Source organism: Oryctolagus cuniculus, chromosome 5, assembly GCF_051225735.1.
Source record: "Oryctolagus cuniculus isolate XC-2025 breed Fujian yellow rabbit chromosome 5, ASM5122573v1, whole genome shotgun sequence".
Lineage (NCBI taxonomy): Eukaryota > Metazoa > Chordata > Mammalia > Lagomorpha > Leporidae > Oryctolagus > Oryctolagus cuniculus.
Window position 1 is genome coordinate 96,610,553 of NC_142871.1, and position 23,277 is coordinate 96,633,829.

Genomic DNA, 23,277 nt, shown 5'->3' on the forward strand with positions numbered 1-23,277 from the left:
ATTAATTTTCTTTTTAGTTGTTTTATAAATTATTGAGAGGAGTATTGAAAGATCCAATTATAGCTGTTTTCTCTTTTCAGGTCAGGTCTATTAGTTTTTTCTTCACACGTTACAGCTGTTACATGGTCCATAAACAATTAGGATAGTTAGCTTTTTTCTTGTGGCATATCACTACTTAGCATTATATAATGTTCTTTCTATCCCTACAAATTTCTTCAGCCAGAATTTTATATACAGGTATCAATATATTTTCTACTTCCTTGTTTTGATTTGTATCTCTCTTGACTCACTGTTTTCCTTCCAATCTAAGTTTATCAGTATCTTTGAAATTAGTTACTGAGAGGACATTCTTGTAGACAGTACACTAATTTTTTTCCTCTGTCCTCTCCATTTTCCTATTAAGCCCATGTATACTTTTTTTTAATGGTTTTGTATTTTTAGTCCTACAATTCCCATCTGTTTCTTCTTTACATTTCACCATATTTTCATTTGTTTCATATATGATCACTGCATTCAGTACAGTTTTTTATGATGGATACTTTTAACATCTTTGTCAAGATAATTCTGACAGTTTTGTCTTCTTGGTGTTGGAAGCTACTGATTTTTCTGACTCTTGATGAGACAAATGATTTCTCTACTGAAATTAGGCCATGTTGAATATTATAAGTCCGGATCTTATTTAATTCATGTATTTTAGCAAGATTTCTCTATTACCACCTTTTTTTTTTTTTTTTTTTTTTGGACAGGCAGAGTTAGAGAGAGAGAGAGACAAAGGTCTTCCTTCCATTGGTTCACCCTCAATGGCTGCTGCAGCTGGCGCGCTGCGGCTGGCGCACTGCGCTGATCCGAAGCCAGGAGCCAGGTCTCCAATGCGGGTGCAGGGCCCAAGCACTTGGGCCATCCTCCACTGCCTTCCCAGGCCACAGCAGAGAGCTGGCCTGGAAGAGGAGCAACCGGGACAGAATCCAGCACCCCAACCGGGACTAGAACCCGGGGTGCCAGTGCCACAGGCGGAGGATTAGCCTAGTGAGCTGCAGCACCGGCCTATTACCACATTTCAAGGAGTAAAGTTGGCTGCCACCTCATTCCTGCCACATAGGTATGGAAATCCAGGTTTTCTCTACTAAATCTGTATTGGTACTGAAACCATGAGGGTTCCTTGCTAGTGATGGGTTAGAGTGGAAGGATTCCCAATAGGACTCCACTGACAACATCAAGCAGATGGGTGACTTTTTTATCTTTAGGGACCAGAGTGAAAGTCCAGGCTCTGTATTTTACTGTAGAGTCATTGTGACATCAAAATTATTTAAGCCCTTATCCACCTTTGACCTCTGCTACACTGTTATTAAGAGCATCTTCAAAGTTTTCAACTTCCCTTGGATTACCATGACATTACTCTCTGAATTTACCTTCATGTCTCTCAAATACTTCCAGAAATTCATAGGAGTCTTTTTATTCTTAACCTTCTACAACCTACTCTGCAGTGTTCGTATAGCTTTTTTTCTGTCTAAATTCCTACCTAGATCAATTTCATTATCATAATTAAACAACCACTTTCTTAAAAGGTAAAGCTTCCAATGGATCTCTAGAGCAGAACTCAACCAACCACTAGAACCATACATTCAGTTGCTCATTGGCACTGTGCGCCTTTTGTTCTATCATAGATACCTGTTCTGCTCCTACACTCACTATTTCAGTAAGTACCAATATTATTTAGCAGGTGTTATAAACAAAAACACTAAGAATTATTGGGCACTCATTTTTTCCCTTTTTAATTTAGTCAGTCTGAGAGTCCTGCTAATTATATATCCCAAACAACTCTACATCATAAAACATCATTTACTCTTCTCTCCAAACTAAAATGCCTTAATTCCACTCCTAATATAATCTTCCATCTAGACTTCTACAATGCAAATTCAAACATATGCATGTATGAACACACTGTATGTAGGTGTATAAACATGAATACCGAGTCATGATATAAGCTCTTCCAGAAAAGCTTCCTGGTCACTCAGATCTTCAAACTACCAAAGAGAAATAAAGCACTCTTTCATTTGCTTTGTCTATACCATGTTAATGCTTCCATCACTGCTTTAATCCTGTATTTGTGTTCCCTATAAGATTATAAACTTCTCACACACAACTGACACTTGGTGAACATTTACCAAAGGAAACGGGTTAACCCACACTTTTGTATTTGTCCAACAAATTACGACCTAGCCTAGGTAGTATTTTTCTAAAGGCTTCAACTATTATAACATGAAAAGGGGCTGGTGCTGTGGTGCATTTGTTAAAGCTGCCATCTGCAATGCAGGTATCCCCAGTGGGTGCTAGTTCATGTCTCAGCAGCTTCACTTCTGCTCCAGCTTCCTGCTAATGCACCTGGTAACACAGTGGAAGATTGCCCAAGGCCCTGGGTCCCTGCACCCACATGGGAGACCGTGGCTTCTAGCTCCTGGCTTTGGCCTGGCCTAGTTCTTGCTGTTGCATTGGCAGTGAACACATTTCTCTGTCTTACCTTCTCTCTCTGTAATTACACCTTTGAAATCAATATATTCTTTAAAAAAAATAACGTGATAAACTACTATCTGTTGCCTTTCTTTTTTAACTTATCATGTGTTTTTCCCACTGCTTGACATGTGTTGTATATCATTTAATTCTCACAACTCTTTCAGATATTATCCTCATTTTCAGACTATGGAAACACAAATAGAGACATATTAAATAACTTCCCCAATGTCACATAGTAAATGGCAGTGATGACACTAAAACTAGGTTTAACTCTAGGAAACAAAGATATGCGCTGTGATAGAATGTTGGACTTTTGCTACAAAATTGGTAGAAAATTGACTTACTTCAAATAAAAGTCTATAATAACATCATTTAAAAATTCTCCTTCACTTAGACAGTGTAGGTCTTCATTAGTAACAGAGATGCCTCCTTTAGCTGGAGGTGGTGGATATACTATCAATCTGTAACAAAACAAAACAAAAAACAAGCAAATAAATCCGAATGTATATCCACCTATGTAGATACAGGTAAATGAAATAACAAATTTAAGAGCATTACAAATGCAAAGGAATTCCCTTACTTTTCTACAGGACCAATAAATATAGTGTGGTTCTCTCCAGTTTCCTCCTCATCATCAAAAAACTGGAATTCCTGCTTGTTTCTAAGTTGTATTTTAGATTCAAAGGACACCTGGTAAGTAAATTAAATGATCAGTTGAGAAAGTTAGTTGAGAAAATTTTCAATAGAACAAGCATAAGGCAAGAATGTTTCTCAATTTAAAAAGGATTAAAAATAGGAATTTAAAAAGTATGCATGTTATTTATAATTAAAAACAAACAGCAGACAAAGCTAGCAGCCACTTTCTTTTTATCTATACCTGGTAGACAATGATACCCTCCCAATTTAGTTACAGTTTTCCAGTATATTATTTCTATAAAATTTTCATTATCCACATTATATTAGATGTTAGTAAGATTCAAAGAAGCTTTTTAAGAAATAAAATGTTTTTTTTTTTTTCTTTCAGTAGAAGTCTACCTATGTTTGATGGCTAGGCAATATGTAACATGTTAAGGGTAGAGGTTCATGGAATACACTTCAATGACCTTCAAAGCCTTATACAGAGCTAAATGAAATGTAGGTCCTCAAAGGGAAGAGCCTTCTGTTGAAATCTGTGTCCATCCTATCTGCCCTTAGGGCTTCTGCTACTCTTTTCTTCCACTGGCATTATTCTTGTAGCTAACTCCGCAAAACAAGGAGAATGATTGTTCCTCCTGCTTTGTTACCAATCCACTGTGAGAATAGCTCTTTTCTGATGAGGCATCAGTAAGAGTACCTTGGATACCATATTTTCTAATTTTATACAGGTTAAAATATTTGTTTCTAATTAATTAAGCCAACAAAATTCAGTTGCTGTAGTTATTTTTGTATTATCTTGTATTATGTAGTTATATTTGTATTATTTAACGTTTATCACACATAATACATGCTACAGCAGTATGATGGCTTCTGGTTCAGGTGGCTTCAGAGTTTCCTAAGTACATAAGTAGTTACTCTAGAACTGGTTATGAATTTAGATAATAAGGACAACTGTATTCTTTAATTCCTAAATATTCAAACTGTATATATGTTACACATAAATGTACAAAAATACATCGAAGACGAAAGCTCCTGCAAACCTAAGACATGAAGTAACAATCAATCTGAATATAGCAGTATATGTATATATGCTGGGAGGTGGGTATAATGAAAAAAAGACGAAATAAAAAGGAGGGCCAGTACTGTGTCTTAGCAGATAAAGCCACCACCTGCAGTGCCAGCATCTCATATGGATGCCAGTTTGAGGCCTCGCTGCTTCACTTCCTATCCAGCTCTCTGCTATGGCCTGGGAAAACAGTGGAAAATGGCCCAAGTCCTTGGGTCCATGCACCCACGTGGGAGACTCGGAAAAAGCTCCTGGCTTCAGATTGGCGCAGCTCCAGCCATTGCAGGGAGAGAAGCAGTGGATGGAAAACCTCTCTCTCTCTCTCTGTCTTTCAAATAAATAAATAAATAAATCTTTAAAACAAAAAGAGGAAAGGAACAATAATGTGGAGAGAAACTAAAAGTGCTTCTGAGATCTGTATCAAGTACTGGTGTGTCACAAGTCATCCACCCACCATTAATAATTTGATGATAAACCACATATAACAAGCAAACAATTCTGAAATGAAATTTTAAAAAATCTAACACCAAAATGAGTGACATTACCAGTAAGACATTTAAAATTTTAAAATTTTAAAAACATAATTACAGTTTTAATTTTGTTTTCTTTTTGCACAGAACTTCCTTTGACACTTTCTTCATAGGTTCTAGTGCAGGCAACAAGTCTACTATTGGCTTCTTCAAAGGGAATTTTTGCAAAAAAATTGGAAACATTATTCTTTACACCAATGTCAGAAATGATACTTTCAAATATCATATTTGCCTGAGGATCAAGGCCATTTTGAAAAATTAAAATTATATATTGCTCTTCCAAATCTGTAAAGAAATAAAATATGACTGTTAAGTCTAAAAGAACAAAATAAGTCAATAAATCATTTTAACAACTAATTATTTCCAAGATCTCGGAAAATCCTGGAATAAATTTACATTTATTTTACATTTGGAATAAAGTGGATATAAAATAAATTCTGGAATGAAGACCTGTGAGTGTTACCTGACAAGGTCACGTATGTTATTAAGAGAAGGGTAGCAAGACATATTACTCTAGCAGCAGCTCAACAACAAGCCTATTCATGGATGCAACTAATGGACTTCAACTAGTAGGATCCAAATCTACTTAGTCTTAAATATATATTGGTTAACATTTTTGTCAACCACAAATAGGAAACTGTCAAGCAAATTGGTGCTCTCTAGGTAATTTTTCTGCAAAACCAGTATTTAGCAATGTGCCAACTTTTACAGCTAATATTTATTCATCATTAAGCTAAAGCAGCAATTACTGCTGAAATGTACTTATTTTATAAACAGTCATGCCATGCCACATGTTAAGAGCTGAAGGGAAACAAGCTTGAGGACCACATCTATTTACTGTAAAGGATGGAGATCCATTCTATGAACTTAAAAACTTCCTATTCAAGTCAATTTTCAAGGATTCCAGATTTATATGGTTGGTTTATACCTAGCATTTCTATCAGTTAAAAAAAATTCATTTTACTCAGATTTCACAGTGATAAACAGTACAGACCTATTGAGGTTTAACTCATCTTGAAAATTTTTCAAATGGGTAAATCTGGGTTTTAGCCCTTCCACTATCTGCGGACTTTTAAGTATCTGTAAAATGCAGGAAATAAGATCTATCTTACAAGTTAGAAGCAATACATCCAAGGCCTGTATCAAAGCAGACTCACATATTAAAATTCAACAGATTATATGTATTGTTATAATCTGTCCTACATAACTTACTTGTTAGTTTATTTATTCCTTTACAGTCATTCCAAACTTTATCCTCCTTATTCATTTGCAGCTGCATGCTCAGCTTTTGATAAACTGCTGGTGTTGCCTGAAGAAACACTACTGGTAATTTCCGGACATTACACCATTCACATTTTGTTAGATCAGAGGTATTTAAAATAATCTCTATAGGATCACTTTCCGGTTCTGGAGGAAAACAAATAGAAATGGAAAGGGATCAATTCTTAAGACAGCAAAATAATGAATGGAGGAAATACAAGTTTGAAGTTAAGCATATTTTGCTATGCTCTGTAAATAGTAAATCTTGTAGGAAATGAAGAAAAATCTTTTGAACTATCTTAAACAAGCTTTTATGTTTTTTTCCAAATGAAAAAGCAGGCTCTAAAAAGTTAGGCTTTAGATGTTACAGTATGAAACCACAAGAAGACATATGCCTTTGTTAAGGAGATTTATGTATAAAATAACTCTTAATAAATTTTACTAATATTACTTAATCTTTTATTCATGCAAAATGCTTTAACATAGGTAACATTTTATTCAGCAAAGATATAAAATAGCTTACCGTCTAGATGTATCTTGATAAAATCTAAACAAAACTAAAAAATAAGATAAATTAGTACTGACTATAGAATTATAAACTGCTATATAAATTATAAATTATATTATTGCTATATAAATTATTATAATTATAAATTAATACATGTACCCTAAATGATCTATCATTTGAACCTTAAGGCTACAGAGAAAGAGAAACTGAGCCATCTTCTATATGCTTAAATATAAACATGTTAAGATGAAGTATCTCTAAAACAATCTCTCAGAAAGCCAAGTTTATCTATTTTATTCAAGCATTCATAACTTTTCTTATATTACTGTTTTATCTCTTTAAACATAGAAAATTTAATATACTATCCTAAGGAACATGAGTATTCCTTACCTAGATTCACTGTTAACACCTTCTGACATCTACTACCTATCAATCTTTCTGTATATTCTCATGTCCCTTTTATTAAACTATCATAAAGCAGGAGCAAATGTATAACATTTCAGTCTCAAATCCTTCATAATTCTTAGAAACAAAGACATTCTCCTATATAACCAGTATATCATTGGCACACTTAAGAAGTCAAGATTATTTCTTCACATAAAGTTCACACTCAAAATTTTCCTAACTGCTCAAAATCGCCCTTTATCCCTGTTTCAACTTTTTCCCACTCCATGATTATGTCAAGGTTATATTAATCTCTGTCTAATACGGGTTAGATCAGAAACCTGCCTCCTACTGTTCTTCATGAAATGCCCTCCTAGAAATCGAAGCTCAATTCTGCAAAACATGTAATGTCCTAGATTTGTTTCTTTGCTTTAAAAATTAGTTTCCATATTTCTAGGAAAAACAGCACATTGAAGATGTGCTGATCCCTCCCACTGTATCACACAAAATGCACATCATGCCTGGTTGTCCTACTATTGAAGCAGCTCAATTACCTGGCTGAAGCAGTTACTGTCATGTTTTTCCATTACAAAGATACATATTTTCCCTTTTCAATTAAAAGTCTGTGGAAAGATACTGGAAAGTTGTGATGACCTTGTTCCTAATCTTTTGCTTAATGGCTTTAGCCAATTATTCCAATGTAGAGAAGATACATTCATTAAGCTTGATGCAAACTGAATTTTGCCTACTTATAGAAGTTAAAAGAACCAAACAAGGAGGCAAGTATGTTGACTTGAATTAAAAAAATAAAGTGGATTAATATAGATGAACACATAAATAAAAAGCTAGTAAAATGTTAATGGTGGAACTTAGCTGTAAAGTATCTGAATGTTCACTGTAAAATTCCTTCGATACTTCATGTTTGAAAATTTTCATCATATAATAAAACAACGTAAGGAAATATAAATTTAGGAATCACTACAACAAATTCAAAGTCTACAAATGTCATTCAATATACCTTCTAAAAACTGCATTTGAATTTAATGATACTGGTTTCACTGGAAAATAAAACATTATCTGGGGACAAGAATGGGTACCTGTGGCTTGGGAAACATTCCACCATATAGAGAAGCTGAAGTTACATAAGTATGCTTTAGAAAAATATGTTAGATGACTCCAAAATTGACAGCAGTGATGACATAAGCAATAATGACAACATAAAGCATCAGCAAAACAAAATTGCTGCATAAGATGAAGCAACTGAAAAATATGCTTAAATATTTATGTCACTTAAAAATTTTGTGTGTAACTAAATTATATACAAACATTACAAGTAGACAGTGGGATATTTCAGTAACACCTCAAAAAGTTTCTGAAATTAAATGGACTAAAAATACTGAATTTTATCTCATAAAAAAGGCTTTTTTTATATGTGGGCATACATGATACTCCTAATCATGTAAGCCATTTTACATTAAAAAAAATTAAAAGGCAAAGATATAATCTTTTATCTGCTGGTTCATGTCCAAATGCCTGCAACAACTAGTTAGTGCTGCAAAAGACTGAGGGAGCCCAGAACTCAATCTGTGTCTCTCTTGTAGGTGACAGGGACAGCCACCATCTGCTGTTTCCACAGTGCTCATGAGCAAGAAGCTAGGACTCAAAGCAGAATCAGGACTCAAACCTAGACAATTTGATATGCATGTGGGTGTCCCAAACAGCATCCTAAAACTGCTGTAACAAATGCACACTCTCATTTTACTTTTTAATAAAAATATTCACTTTTTTTCTTTTTTGAAAGGCAGAGACAGAATTTTCCATTCCTGGTTCACTCTCCATCAGCAAGGCTAGGCCAAGCCAAAGCCAGGAGCTAGTAACTCCACTGGGGTCTCTTACTTGGGTGGCAGGATTCAAGTACTTTGGGTCATCATTGGCTGCCTCCCTCCTGATAGAATTAACTCTACAGCTGGACTGTAGAGCAGAGTAGCTAGAACTCAAACAAGGAACTCTAGGAACTCAAACAAGGAACTCTGGTTCCCAACTGGGGCTTAATCAGCTCTGTTAAAATACCCACCCAGTATTCACTTTTAAATAAAATTGCACTTCAAGACAGTGCCAATTCTATCACTGAGTGAATTTAAAAGATTAAATTTTCCATGATTGAATTTGAGGTTTGGCCTCAATTTATGATCTGTCAAATTAATCATAATTTTGCAAATAAGCCATTTCGTAATAAAACATAAAGAAGTTAACCTCAAGAGAAAGATATCAAATCATCTTTTTAATTACACTAATAAAAATTATCGATTCATTACAATTCAATAAAGAATGTCTTTTGGGAAAACCCACATGCTACAGGAAAGGTTAACACCATATGGCAAATATCCAAGTTACAGTTTTGGCTCAAAAATTTCATTTAGTATTTTAATTTAAAAGATACAGAGTATATCAACACATTTTGCAATACACGTATTATCTTTTATTTTTCAACTAAATTTACAAAGTTAGTTTTACTTCACTATACTGCATAACCTGTAACTTTTCTGGGAAGAAACAATGAAATTTCAAAGTAGTTTTTGACAGGTTTGAGGCTAAATACACCAACTTTCAATTCAATGTCCTGAACACTAGAAAAAAGCTAATCATACTGAAGATGCAAGTAATGGTCTTAATGTCAGAGAAAGTTATAAAACCTATAGAGTACTCCTGGAAATTTCTGAGGTACAAAGTGACATAGGATGATATCTCTCTGAACTGTAAGAAACTAGGAAAATAATCTGTATTAAGAAGTGTTGCAACAAAACATACAAACTCGTGTAGACATTTAAATTCCAAAGTCTTACATTAATGTTTGATGGATTAGGGTTGAGACTATCCAAGTATGTCATCCAGGAAGTGGGCCCAATGAGAGGTCTTTTGGTCACTGGTGACTACCTTTGGAAGGTAAGTTCCTCAAGAAAGGGTTGGTTGTATAATCTCAGCGTGCTTCCTGTCTCTTACTGCTCCCTGGCTTACCAAGTGATCCTCTCGCCACAAGCATTTCACCATCCACTACCCTCTTCAGATGCCAGACAATAGGATCACTTGATCTTGGAAAGTGAACTGCCCACCTCCAAACTATAAGCTGAAATAAACCTTCTTCCTTCTTAAGTGGCTTCTTCAGGTATTTTAGTTAAAGTAACAAAAAGCTAACTAATAAGTTTCATAAATCCCTGAAAACAACAATATATGTTACAATGTTATTGAACAACAAAGGGTAGATACTCCATACATAATTTCATCTAAATTTCTGGGTACTTCAGAAACTGTTAAGTTTTTCAAATCCTGAGAATTTGGGAGTATCTTAATGGAAAAGAAAAATTACTGGTTTCCCATAAAGCTTTCCTCAGCTAAGAAATCAAGTAATGGGGCTAGCGTTGTGGTGTAGCGGGTAAGGCTGCCACCTGCAGTGCTGGCATCTCATATGGGCCCCAGTTTGAGTCCTGATTGCCCCACTTCTGATCCAGCTCTCTGCTACGGCTTGAGAAAGCAGTAGAAGATGGCCCACATCCTTGGGCCCCTGTACTCGCATGGGAGACCGGAAAAAGCTCCTGGCTCCTGGCTTTGGATAGGCCCAGCTCTGATTGCTACAGCCATTTTGGGAGTGAACCAATGGATGGAAGACCTCTCTCCCTCTCCTTCCCTCCCTCCGTCTGTCTGTCTGTGTTTCTCTCTATGCCTCTGCCTCTCTGTAACTCTGTCTTTCAAAATAAACAAATCTTTAAAAAAAAAAACAAGTCCACATCACATTTGCTCTTATAAACTAATCTGTATTTGTAGAATTTTTAAAATCTTACTGTATCATAATTTAAATAATAAAACTACTTTTAAACGTTCATGCTGTGATTTTGTGTCTTGTTAAGAAGACAGGGTTTTTCAAAGAGTTAGAAGCAAAAGGTCAGGGGCACTAAGTTCAAGTATCAAAAGATAAAATCTTACAGAAAATGTATAGTGTTTCAGGAAGATTAACCTACCAACAATGTTTAGAACACATTAGGATGACTTCTGATGACTAAGAAAGCTATTCAAGGAGATTGTATTAAAATTTCAACTGAAAAACACTTGAATTGGTGGTAGTAAAATAGTAAGTAGACAGGACAAGTTTCAGAAAGTCCTTTGGCCATCACGGACACTGAACTAGTCTAAAAAAGTACAATGCCTCTGGGGTGGCCACTACAGTTCAGCAATCTATTTCTAAGGGGCTTAATGCCACAAAAAAATTTTAGCAAATCCTAAAGCACTTGAATTCTCTCTCTCACTATAATTTGTTAATAAACTCTTTTCAACACTAAGCTGGTATGACAATATGCCATAACTTTCAGACATTACACTAAGATAAAATTTTATCCACTTATTTCTGATGGTGAGGCAATACAATTTACTTATTATTATTATTATTTTTTTTTTTTGACAGGCAGAGTGGACAGTGAGAGAGACAGAGAGAAAGGTCCTCCTTTTGCCGTTGGTTCACCCTCCAATGGCCACCGCGGCCGGTGCACTGCGGTCAGCGTACCGCGCTGATCCAATGGCAGGAGCCAGGTGCTTCTCCTGGTCTCCCATGGGGTGCAGGGCCCAAGTACTTGGGCCATCCTCCACTGCACTCCCTGGCCACAGCAGACAGCTGGCCTGGAGGAGGGGCAACTGGGACAGAATCCGGCGCCCCAACCGGGACTAGAACCTGGTGTGCCGCCGCCGCAAAGCAGAGGATTAGCCTAGTGAGCCGCGGCACCGGCCGAGGCAATACAATTTATAGTCTTAAAGAAATCTGAAACCTTGAAATAACTTTTATATTCTATAAACTCACATATTTTAACCTACAAATTTTAAAAAATCACGTATTAGCTATAGAAATAGAGCTTTGAATCTTGTATTTTGTGCAGTAATAAGCTGAAGAATGTACTTACAATTACAGGCTCTATTAGTAGCCGGAAGATTGTTCCTACTCGTATACTTCGACAGTTTAAAATGACACTGTCAAAGGAACTTTGGCAGCTTAAAGATACAGAATTAACTGAAGTTTCTTGAGAAACCACTTTACGGCGTTTTAGAGGTGTATTGATAATAGAATTGCCAAACTGAAAAGGACAAGAAACATTTCACTTAGTAAACAAGGGTGCAAAGTACACATATGGAAACAATCCGATATATAAACTGTAATTATCACAACATAAAAATGATCTTCCTTCAACAATGTTAAATAGAAATTATGGTTTTCATATATAGGTTGAGTATCCCTTATCTGCAATGCTTGGAACCAGAAATGTTTTAGATTTTAGAGTTTTTCACAATATTTGCATTGACTTTGGTGGTTGAGCATTCCTAATCTGAAAAATCAAAATACTCCAAAATCTAAAACTTTTCATATTTCAATGCTAAAAAGTTTTGGATTCTGATGCATTTTGTATTTTAGTTAGGAATTCTCAATCCCTAGTAACTTTATCATTATCATCAGAATAAAAGATGATCTTGGTACAAACTAAGAGAAAAAAAGTTCACTGCATTGAGATAGGCACTATTCTCATTATCCTTCTAGAGACATTTCCATGATCTATGTCATATGAAAAAATACATACCTCCACAAAATATGATCATGATATAGGACTGTTGTACATATATGATTTTGCAAACTTTTCAGGCTTCTTTTCTGACATATTTGCTGTGAATATTTTTCAATATTATTGACAGAATCTTCTAGATTTAAAGTTCTTGAGTTTTTCTAAGCTTTAAAATTATTCCTTCAAATGGGAGATATTTAGCTAATAAAAAGTAAATTTAGGAGCTATTCCAGCTGAATCTATAATAGAGGAACTGAGTCAAGGATTTGGGTGGTTTTTTCCACAGAGCATTACCAGAATGAGCACTAAGGAACCCTGGTGATTCAGTGTATCAATCTGAAAATGGTTTCTCTAAAAATTCCACTTTTTGGGAATCCATTATCCATTTAACTGAATTGTTCTATGCTGGACATTTGAGTTCTTTTCTTATATTCATTTATAGCAAACTATCCCCAATGATCATTTATGCAAAGAAATTCTGATTTGTAACTAGAATTACCGCTCAACTCTCTTTTATAAGTTATACCAACATAAACACCCAATATCCCATTGATCCAAACCCTGACCAAGATGAGACACTATCATACTTTAAATAAATTTTTGACAATGTAAACAGTTAACAAAAGTTCATTTAATTTCATTTTCACTATTTGATTATTACCTTTTTGAGTTCTATTATTTCTTTTAGCTCTTTTTCTGTTGTTTACTTCTATTTCTTTTTTTTTTTTTTTTAAAGAAAAGATGATCTATTTTTAAAGTCCGAGTTATAGAGAAAGAGGGAGAGACAGAGATCTTCCATTTGCTGCATCACTCCCCAGATGGCCTCAGTAGCCAAGGCTGGGACAGAACAAACCTAGGAGCCTCATCCAGGTCTCCCAAACACTTGAGTCATTTTCCATTCCTACCTAGGCCATCAGCAGGGAGCTGAACTGGAAATGGGGCAGTGGGGACACAAACTAGTGCCCATATGGGATGCCAGCACTGCAGGTGATGGCTTTACTTGCTATGCCACAACACCAGCCCCTCTTTCTTGTTTGTTAAGAAATTAGAAATGAAGGATCAACTTATTGACAATGTTACACACTTCACTCCCCATCCCCTTAGTATTAATCTATCAAATTCCATTTATGGTGTACAATGTTCTGCATGTCCCATTTAGTGCAAATAAATTAACCTCTTCATTTACTGTTTTTCTTAGTCCTATTCATGTATTGAAAGGCACTTCCTAACATTAATACAAAAATATTAATCCATATTTTAAAAAGTATCTTTACGGTTACTTTCCCAGTTTTTTATTTCTTTAAGGTTTCTATCTTTTTGCTTAAAGATTGATTATTTTTCTATATATTTGTTTGAAAGGCAGAGTAACAGAGACAAGAGGGAGAGACAGAGAGACATTCTTCATCACTGCTTTACTCCCCAAATGGCTGCAAAGGCCAGGTCTGGGGTAGACTGCAGCCAGTAGCCAGAACCCCATCCTGGTCTACCATATAGGTGATTGGACCCCAAGTACTAGACCATCTTCTGTTCCCTTCCTAATTAAGTTAGCAGAAAGCCTGGTCAGAAGTGGTACAGCTGGGACTTAAAAGAGCACTCTGATATAGGATGCTGGTGGTCACAAGCAGCAGCTGAGCCAGAACACTGGCCCCAAAGTTTCCCCCTTAACAACCAAGTATGTTGTTAAGTATGTCCATATTTTCTCCTATATTTCTATAAAGCCTGACATACACATAGCAAATGTAACTTTTTAATATACAAGTTTTATTGTGATTTTCAGTAAAACCCAGGCACACTATAAGTATTATATAAAATTACCTTCAGGCTTTGTGTATAAGGTATATATAAAATATAAACAAATTTCATGTTTAAACTGAGGTCCCACTCCTAAGGTGTGTCATTTATGTACTTGCAAATATTACAAAATAAATTTTAAAAAGGAAGGAAAAAAATAAAAGAAGAAAAACCTCCTAAATCTGAAATACTTCTGGTTCCGAGCATTTCAAGGTAAGTGATACTGAAACTGTAGCAGACATTTTACTTTCAGTATAGTACTGTTTTTTCTCGTTAAATATTTTTACATTTAAGCCTTCTGTTTAACTGAAATTTATTTTTATACAGGGATCAACGTTCTACCAAATTATTTTCCAACTGATGTTTAAGCTCCACTAAATGAATAATCCATCCTTTTCTCCTATTCACACTGCTAAATTTCCTTCTAAAAACCTTTTTCAACCCAAAAGGAAAACATTAATCTGAACAAATGTCAATAAATCTAAAACTACCTGGTCTTTCATTCTTGCTTTTCTTGGCAATGTAACTGTATTTAATTCTGATTCTGCTGGAATGCTTCTTAGTTCACGCTCTGCTCTGCAGCTATTTTCATTCAGTGCTGCTTCTACTTTTCCAGTGGATGGTGCTGGGGAAGAACATGCTGAATCAGCAGGCTGAGGAGATATGCTCTCTCTTCTGTTAGCCTTATCAATGTCATCATCATCGTCACTGGACAAAATGACTAAAATTATAAAGAAAACTTAAAATAAAATTTGTATTTTACTTCTGTCAGCTGAAAATGTAAATTACCACAGTGGAAAATAAACCAAATTTACTTTGCAGTTCCTCCAGATCTGAGATTAATAAAAATGAAGACACAATCCAGTTTGTCCAATGAAATATAAAATCTGAAAAAGAGTATGACTTGGCATCTTTAAAAAATATTATTAAAATATGAAATTGATTCTGTAGTCCATCAGCAACATTAGCAAGTCACAAGAATTAAATGTTTATCAGTAAGTCTATTTCAGATTTCAAAAAATTTTAAGGTATGAAAATAATCTGCATGCAAACTTTTCACAAAATCGCATGTATTCTAAATGTATATGAAAGTCCATGTGACCAAACAATTTTATCTAAACACAGGAAATCACTGAAATCCATAACTGGTCCATTGAACAATGGACCAATGCCTAATGCTCAATAAGTCTTGGTGAATAAATGAACTTGGGCAAGAAAAGACATTATGAAGGTAATATGCTCCTAAACCTTGTTTTCAATTATCAAAGCTTACCAAATCAATCTCTATAGTATAATTACCCAGAATCACTCACATCACTCTTTAATCAAATCCCAACTCTTTACTCTGGCTTATGAATTTGCATAATATAGTCCCTCCTTATTTGTGGAATTTTCTCCTACTATTCTACTTATCTCTCTTTATGTTCCAGGCACACTACCCAATATTTTTGTCCCTCAAACACCACAAGCTATTCCTCATGGCAAAGCATTTCCCTTAAGACTCTGCATTTTTGTCATCAAATATTAAATATCACTTTTTGACTGACAACCCAGTCTAAATAAGCATACAGTCACTTAACTCAATCACATCAATTGATTCAAATCTGTTGTTCTTTGCTGTGAATGTATACTTGCTCACCTGCCTTTCTCTTTTACAAGTAAACTATAAGAAAGCATGGATACTATCTTATTCACAACATAGCTTCAGAACCCAACATAACTACTAACACAGAAAAAATATTCAAACATCATGTGTGGAAGAATGCATGAACTTGGAGACAATGATCTCTTCTAGTATCTTACACACAAATGCTGAGTTAATACATACTGGGAAATGAACATGTACCAGGAAGAATTATTCCTAGCATCCCCCCATTTAATATTATGCTATCTAGTCTCAAGAAGCAAATGTTGGAGGCAGGGAGATTCCAAGATGGCAGAATAGGGAACAACATAGGCTGGGGATAAACAACAAACAAACAAAAAGTAGGATGTACACTCTCAGGGGAGAATTAGAGAGAAAACCACACTGGAAATTCTATAAAAGGAAGAAGAATGCCATGGACCTGTGTGGAAGGCATGGATGTGCACAAACATGGACAAAACACACAACTGAAGCAGCTGAGAACCACAGTGGGTAGCAACTTGGAAAGAGAGATGAGACTAGACTGCAGCAACCCATGTTGATATAGCCAAAGAGAGAACGTGGCTTGAGTCTGGCATGGAGTCCTAGGGGCTAGTGGTTACCCACAGACTCAGTGGAAGTAAAAGGGAGATGTATATTTCACCCCATCCTCCCCACAATGGGCCCACTGCCCAGCTCAGAGAAGGCTGACCCCATTTTGGGATTGGGCAGCAGCAGTCTTTGTGCATGTGTACAGCAACTGGCCTTTGCAGTACTGAGGCAGTGGCAGGGAGAGAACAACATTTGGCCAGTGGCTCTTATATACACATGTGATCAAGAGATTCTGTGGAGGCCAGCGCCGCGGCTCACTTGGCTAATCCTCCGCCTTCGGCGCTGGCACCCCAGGTTCTAGTCCCAGTTGGGGCACCAGATTCTGTCCCGGTTGCTCCTCTTCCAATCCAGCTCTCTGCTGTGGCCTGGGAAGGCAGTGGAGGATGGCCCAAGTGCTTGGGCCCTGCACCTGCATGGGAGACCAGGAAGAAGCACCTGGCTCCTGCCTTCGGGTCAGTGCACCGGTCATTAGGGGAATGAACCCACGGAAGGAAGACCTTTCTCGCTGTCTGTCTCTGTCTAACTCTGCCTGTCAAAAAAGAGAGAGAGAGAGAGAGAGAGAGAGAGAGAGAGAGAGAGAGATATTCTAGTGCAGGGAAAAATCCGTAGTCCTCATTGACTTTGAGCATGGCTGGGAGTATTTGACAGGGGCTTGGAATCCACAAAGGAGTGTGAGGTGCCCCCAACATCCCAACATACCACAGGCTCTGGGGCTCAAGCTGCCTAGGCAGAACTGGCTTGGGGAACATCTGCTCCTTAGTGGACCAGACAAGCTGGCAGGGTGGAGTGGAACCTCCACACCCAGCAACTGTGGGAGCCTGTGAGCTGAGACTTTGGGGACTCAATGGCTGTATGAAAGGGTGCAGGGTGTAGGAGGGTCTCTGGGTAATCACTGGATATGGTTCCACATGTTCACAGTTCCTTCATTGCCTGGGTGGGTCACTGAAGCAGGAACTGGCTCAGGGTGAGGACTATGTGGATCATCTGTGCAGTTCATATGGTAGTACTGGTGAGTGTTGAACCCACTGGGGACTAACACCGGAGCACTGCTTAGCTTGGAGGAGAAGGGGTAATCATACCAAGAGAGGTGACCATTCCCCCTACTTCTGTTAACAAGCGGTGATCTACCATGACCAACTTGGGTATTACCCTGGATACTCACCCTACCCTGGAGCACTGATCAGAGCTCCCAGGCCACATCCAACACACACCTCAATGAAAGTACACAGTCCACTAAGCCACAGAGGCATAATTCCAAGATAAAAGTCATCAGAGAAAAAAAAAATCAACAAGTAACTCCACAAATGCCTAAAAATAAATGTAGAAATTCAAGAAACAAAAGTAAGGAAGACACCATGACCCCCTTAAAAGAACATAAACCATTTCAATATTAGAATGTGAAGATAAGCCGGTGCCGTGGCTCAATAGGCTAATCCCCTGCCTGTGGCACCGGCACACGGGGTTCTAGCCCCAGTTGGGGCGCCGGATTCTGTCCCGGTTGCCCCTCTTCCAGGCTAGCTCTCTGCTGTGGCCAGGGAGTGCAGTGGAGGATGGCCCAAGTGCTTGGGCCCTGCACCCCATGGGAGACCAGGAGAAGCACCTGGCTCCTGGCTTCGGATCAGCGCGGTGCGCTGGCCGCGGCGGCCATTGGAGGGTGAACCAACGGCAAAGGAAGACCTTTCTCTCTGTCTCTCTCACTGTCCACTCTGCCTGTCAAAAAAAAAAAAAAAAAATGTGAAGATAGAAAGACTAATGAAATGTGGAAACACAATTCAAAAGATTAATCACAGGATTACTCAAAAGCAATCAGAAGGAAATCCAAAAACTAAAAACCATACATGACATGAATGAAAATTTCCCATGAAACTGAGATTTTAAAAATTAATCAAAATGAAATATTAGAAATGAAGAATTCAATAGATCAAATAGAAAATGCGATGGAAGGTCTTAGCAAACTTGGTGAGGCAGAAGAAAGAGTATCTGAGCTAGAAGATAATGTTTGTAGAATGTGGAGGAAACTCTGTAAAACAATGGCAAGGGCAAAGACTTCTGGAAAAGACTCCAGAAGCAGAGGCAATAAAAACCGAAATTGACAAATGGGATTACTTCAAGCTGAAAAGCTTCTGTACTGCAAAAGAAACTCATCAAAGTGAAGAGGCAACCAATAGGGTGGGAGAAAATATCTGCAAACTATGCAATTGATAAAGGGTTGATATCCAGAGTCTACAAAGAGCTTAAGAAATTCAACAATAAAACAAACAATCCAGTTGAGAAATGGGTAAAGGACTTGAACAGGCATTTTTCAAGAGAGGAAATTCAAATGGCCAACAGACACTTGAATGGCTCTCATATAGAAATCAACAAACAACAAATGCTGGAGAGAATTTAGGGGAAAAGGTACCCTAATCCACTGTTGGTGGGAATGTAAACTGGCACAGCCACTGCGGAAGACAGTATGGAGATATCTCAGAAATCTAAATATAGACCTACACTATGATCCAGCCGTCTCACTCCTGGGAATTTACCCAAACCAAAAGAAATCAGCATATGAAAGTTATTTGCAGATCAGTTCACAATAACCAAGATAGAGAATCAACCCAGATATCCATCAACTGCTGACTGGGTCAAGAAATTATGGTATATATACACTATGAAGTACTATTCAGCTGTATCTGGTGAGTTAGCAGATCAAAGTGCTCTCTCTGCCTCTCAATCTCTGTCTTTCTCTCACAAATACACAAGCACCCAGTAGGGTTGTTTACTGTCTTTGAACATTTTTTGTGGGTAAAGCTAGGACACACATAGTTTTATATATGAATAAATACATAAATTCATCCTATGTTCAACACAAATTTAAAGCTATATAATTTTAATTTATTCATTTTTTAAAAAATCTATTTATTTTAAAGCAGAGTGACAGAGGGAGAGAGAAAGAAACAAAGATATTTTCCATCTGCTGGTTCACTTCCCAAATGGCCACAATCGTCAGGGCTGGGCTAGGCCAAAGCCAAGAGCCTAGAATTCCATCTGGGTACCTACATGGATGGCAGGAGGCCCAAGTACTCTCTTCCTTTGCTTTCCCAGGCACATGAGCAGGGAGCTGGATCCAAAGCAGAGCAGCTAGGACTCAAACCAGCACTCCAACATGGGATGCTATCATTGAAGGTGGCTGCTTAGCCCACTGAGCAACAACTCCAGCCCCTCTTATTTTTGTATCCCCTTACTCTAAAAATCAAAAATCTTGAATTCTAGAGACAATAACATAATCACTGATTTGCTTTATCAGTATATGTTTAAACAACAATGCCAACATTAATAAGAACATAATTGAATATACGTAGACTTCTCTGCAATTCTGTTTAACCTCAAAATGTAACACAGTAAGGGTTTTGAGTCTTGGCTCCATTCTTTTTTTTTTTTTTTTTTTTATTTGAGAGGTATAGTTACAGTGAGAGAGATAGACAGAAAGGTCTTCCTTCTATTGGTTCACTCCTCAAATGGCCGCAGTGGCCAGAGCTGTGCCAATCCGAAGCCAGGAGCCAGGTACTTCTTCCTGGTCTCCCATGCGGGTGCAGGGGCCCAAGCACTTGGGCCATCTTCTACTGCTTTCCCAGGCCACAGCAGAGAGCTGGGTTGGAAGAGGAGCAGCCAGGACTAGAACCGGCACCCATATTGTGCCACAGCGCCGGCCCTTGCTCTATTTCTGATCCAAGCATCCTGCTGATGCGCACCCTTGGAAACAACAGGTAATGGCTCAAGTACTTGGGGCCCCTGTCACCCAAGTGGGATATATGGATTAAGTTCCAGGCTTCTGGCTTCTACTTGACCCAGTCCTGGTTGTTGGGTGCATTTAGGAAATGAACCACTGAATTGGAGTTCACTCTCTCTACCTCTTTCTTCCTCTCAAATAAAAAAAATGAACAAAAATTTCTACAGATTTTCACATTAGGGATGTACGGCCACATGGTTTTAATTTACACTGACTTGGAGTATTTTTGTGCTCAAGATACTACCTAAATACACAATTAAGTTTATTTCATTTTGAAATTTATTTTGCTCTTAAAAATTCTTTTGATCCAACTGTTTCTTGATTATATCAATCATTGATATTGACCCTAATGCAAAATCCATAAAAGTGTATTTGGTTAAATCGAGCATCTATCTCTTTAACATTTACACTGCGTTCTCCTTTTCAACAAATTATATTTTTGTCTATTAGTTTTTGGTAATCTATGTTTTTAAAAAAAGTTCATTCATTCACCCATTATGGTAAATACTCCTGTCTGTACATTTTTTTATTCATTTAAATATCTGGAATATCACTCTAGCATTCAATCAATGTTTAACTATTTAAAAAAATAATATTAATATAAGCACTATCAAAGGGAATAAAATACTTACTTGGATCATTTAGGTCTGATGAGCTTGTTTTCCTTTCTTTCAAGCTTGTGATTTTGGGTATTTTTGTCCCAGGTAAAATGATTTTTCCATTAGTCTGTAAATAATTATGTCTACTATCATCACGATTCACAATAATATCAATAGGAACTTTTTCCACATTGTTGCCATAAAACTTCTTAGTTGTTAGTCCTGTGTTTTGTAGCTTCTGTCCTCCAGAATTCTGATGAATTGATGTTCTTAATAATGGTCCAGTAGATTCATTCAAAGTTATAGCTTGTCTGCAAGATTTTTGCAAATCATTACGAAAAAGAATACCACAACTCTGACATTTGGTCTGATTTTCTTTTTCCTTTCCACATTTTGGACAACATTCACGCTGTTCAGAAACCTTAAATTCCAAAAGAACAGAAGAAATAAAAAGATTTTAGCATCAAAGAACCTCCTCAAAAGTCTCAAAATTAAGTCTACCTCTTTCCCCATCATTTGCCACTATGGCTTCTATGAGATCCTGGATAAAGTTCTGTTCCTTGGGATTTACTCTCACAAGCCTGGAAAGAACTTTTTGAAGATCATCTACTCCTGCAGTCAGAAACAGTAAAGCCGCTGCCTACAATGCCAGCATCCCAGTGGGTGCTGGTTAGAGAACGGGTTGCTCCACTTCCAATCCAGCTCCCTGCTGGTGTGCCTGGGAAGGCAGCGAGAGGATGGCCCAAGTGCTTTGGCCCCTGCACCCATGTGGAGATCTTAAAGAAGCTCCTAACTCCTTGTGGCCATATGGGGAGGAAATTGGTGAATGGAAGATCTCTCTGTCTCTTCCTCTCACTGTATAACTCTTTCAGATAAGTAAATAAATCTTAAGAAAAAAAAAGAATCTGAGCAGATAATCAGGCTGGGTATTACCTGGCTTCAATATTTTGTTGTCTATAAAAACACAGGATATATTTAAGTGAAAAAAATTCATGGAAAGCTCCATGTATTTCCTTTTATAAAAATGACACTAAAATAGTGAAAGCACGCCTCCAAATTAAAATACACGAAGAGATATATCCTGAGCTATTAACGGATGTCTTCAATCAGCTAAGAAACACATATTCTGGAATTGTTTACAAGAATTAGTTACAAAATATACATCAGCTGAACTGAATAAGGTATTAAATGCTGCATGACAAAAACTAGAAAGATTTTTATCAATTTTGTGGTCTAAAAGCTAGAATACTGATACTGTTAAATTAGTTTTAGTAAAGTATAAATTTTCATTAAAAACTTACATTAAGCATAATTTCTTTTGGAAACAAAAATTGATTTAAATAATTTTATTCCTTTGGGTCAGCAGAAAACTTTCACATAATATAATAAGTACAAATCATTACCATCTGCAATTTTCTACAAATAAATAATAACCAACTATACTTGGTAAGAAGGAGCCTGTCTCTGATGAGACACCAGTGAGACAATGTCACTGGACCCAGTTACCTGAGCTATCATCTGCTGCTTCCCAGGATTTTCACTGATGGGAAACTGGAATCTAGGAGCAGGAGCCTGGACTCAAACACAGGTTCTCTGATATGTGGTATGGGTATCTTAATTCATAGGTCAAATGTCTACCACACTAAAGATTTTTAATTCTGCATCATGTGTGTGATGCAGCAGTGAAAGATGTTGCTTAGGACACCAACATCCCATACTGCATTGTCTGAATTCAAGTTCTGCTTTGCTTCCAATTGCAGTTTCCTGCTAATGTGCATTCTGGGAGGAAACAAGTGATGGCTCAAGTAGTTGGCTGCCTACCGCCTACAGGGGAGACCTAGACTGAGATCTAGACTTCTGGCTTCAGCCTGGTATAGCCCAGGCTGTTGTGAGCACTGGGGAAGTGAACCAATGGAGGCAAGACCTTGATCGGCCTCTTTGCCTTTCAAATAAAGAAATAAAAAATTTTACTAAGTTTTAATTCTATTAAATTCAAATACCTTGTTTTCTTACAAGTAGTAAATAGTTTGGAATGTCACAGACTACATATGGAAAGAAAAATAACTTGTTCATGAATTGAAAATAACACAGAGACTGGCTACAATTCTTTATCGCTACTTTGAAGAAAATAATAACAACTGGCATAAAAGAATAAATGAAGGAAGATTTATTTTAGGTATTAAAAAAAATTCAGGGGCCAGCTTTGTGGTACAGCAAATTAAGCCGCATTTTGTGACACCAGAATCTCATATGAACATCGGTTTGAGTACTAGTTGCTCCAATACAGCTGAATAAGACAGCAGAAAAAGGTCCAAGTACCACCCACATGGGAGACCAAGATGGATTTCCTGGCACCTGGCTTTGGGCTGGCCTACTACCAGCCATTATAGCCA

The 23,277-nt window shown here is 37.1% G+C and overlaps 1 protein-coding gene across 8 annotated transcripts in view; it reads right to left on the reverse strand.

Moving 5' to 3' along the window:
- Window positions 1–23,277, reverse strand: part of SENP6 (SUMO specific peptidase 6) — a 139,631-nt gene that overhangs the window by 22,123 nt on the left and 94,231 nt on the right. For 7 of the 8 annotated variants that reach the window (XM_070073877.2, XM_051855513.3, XM_089333000.1 and 4 more), the window contains 8 exons: window positions 20,918–21,305; window positions 14,772–15,001; window positions 11,839–12,009; window positions 6,527–6,560; window positions 5,956–6,150; window positions 4,802–5,028; window positions 3,092–3,201; window positions 2,856–2,972 (listed from right to left, as the gene is read on the reverse strand). In XM_070073877.2, coding sequence (XP_069929978.1) covers window positions 2,856–2,972; window positions 3,092–3,201; window positions 4,802–5,028; window positions 5,956–6,150; window positions 6,527–6,560; window positions 11,839–12,009; window positions 14,772–15,001; window positions 20,918–21,305 — 1,472 coding nt within the window. Of the gene's footprint in view, window positions 1–2,851; window positions 2,973–3,091; window positions 3,202–4,801; window positions 5,029–5,955; window positions 6,151–6,526; window positions 6,561–11,838; window positions 12,010–14,771; window positions 15,002–20,917; window positions 21,306–23,277 lie in introns of those variants that run through there. The other variant, XM_089333002.1, reaches the window with a different exon arrangement.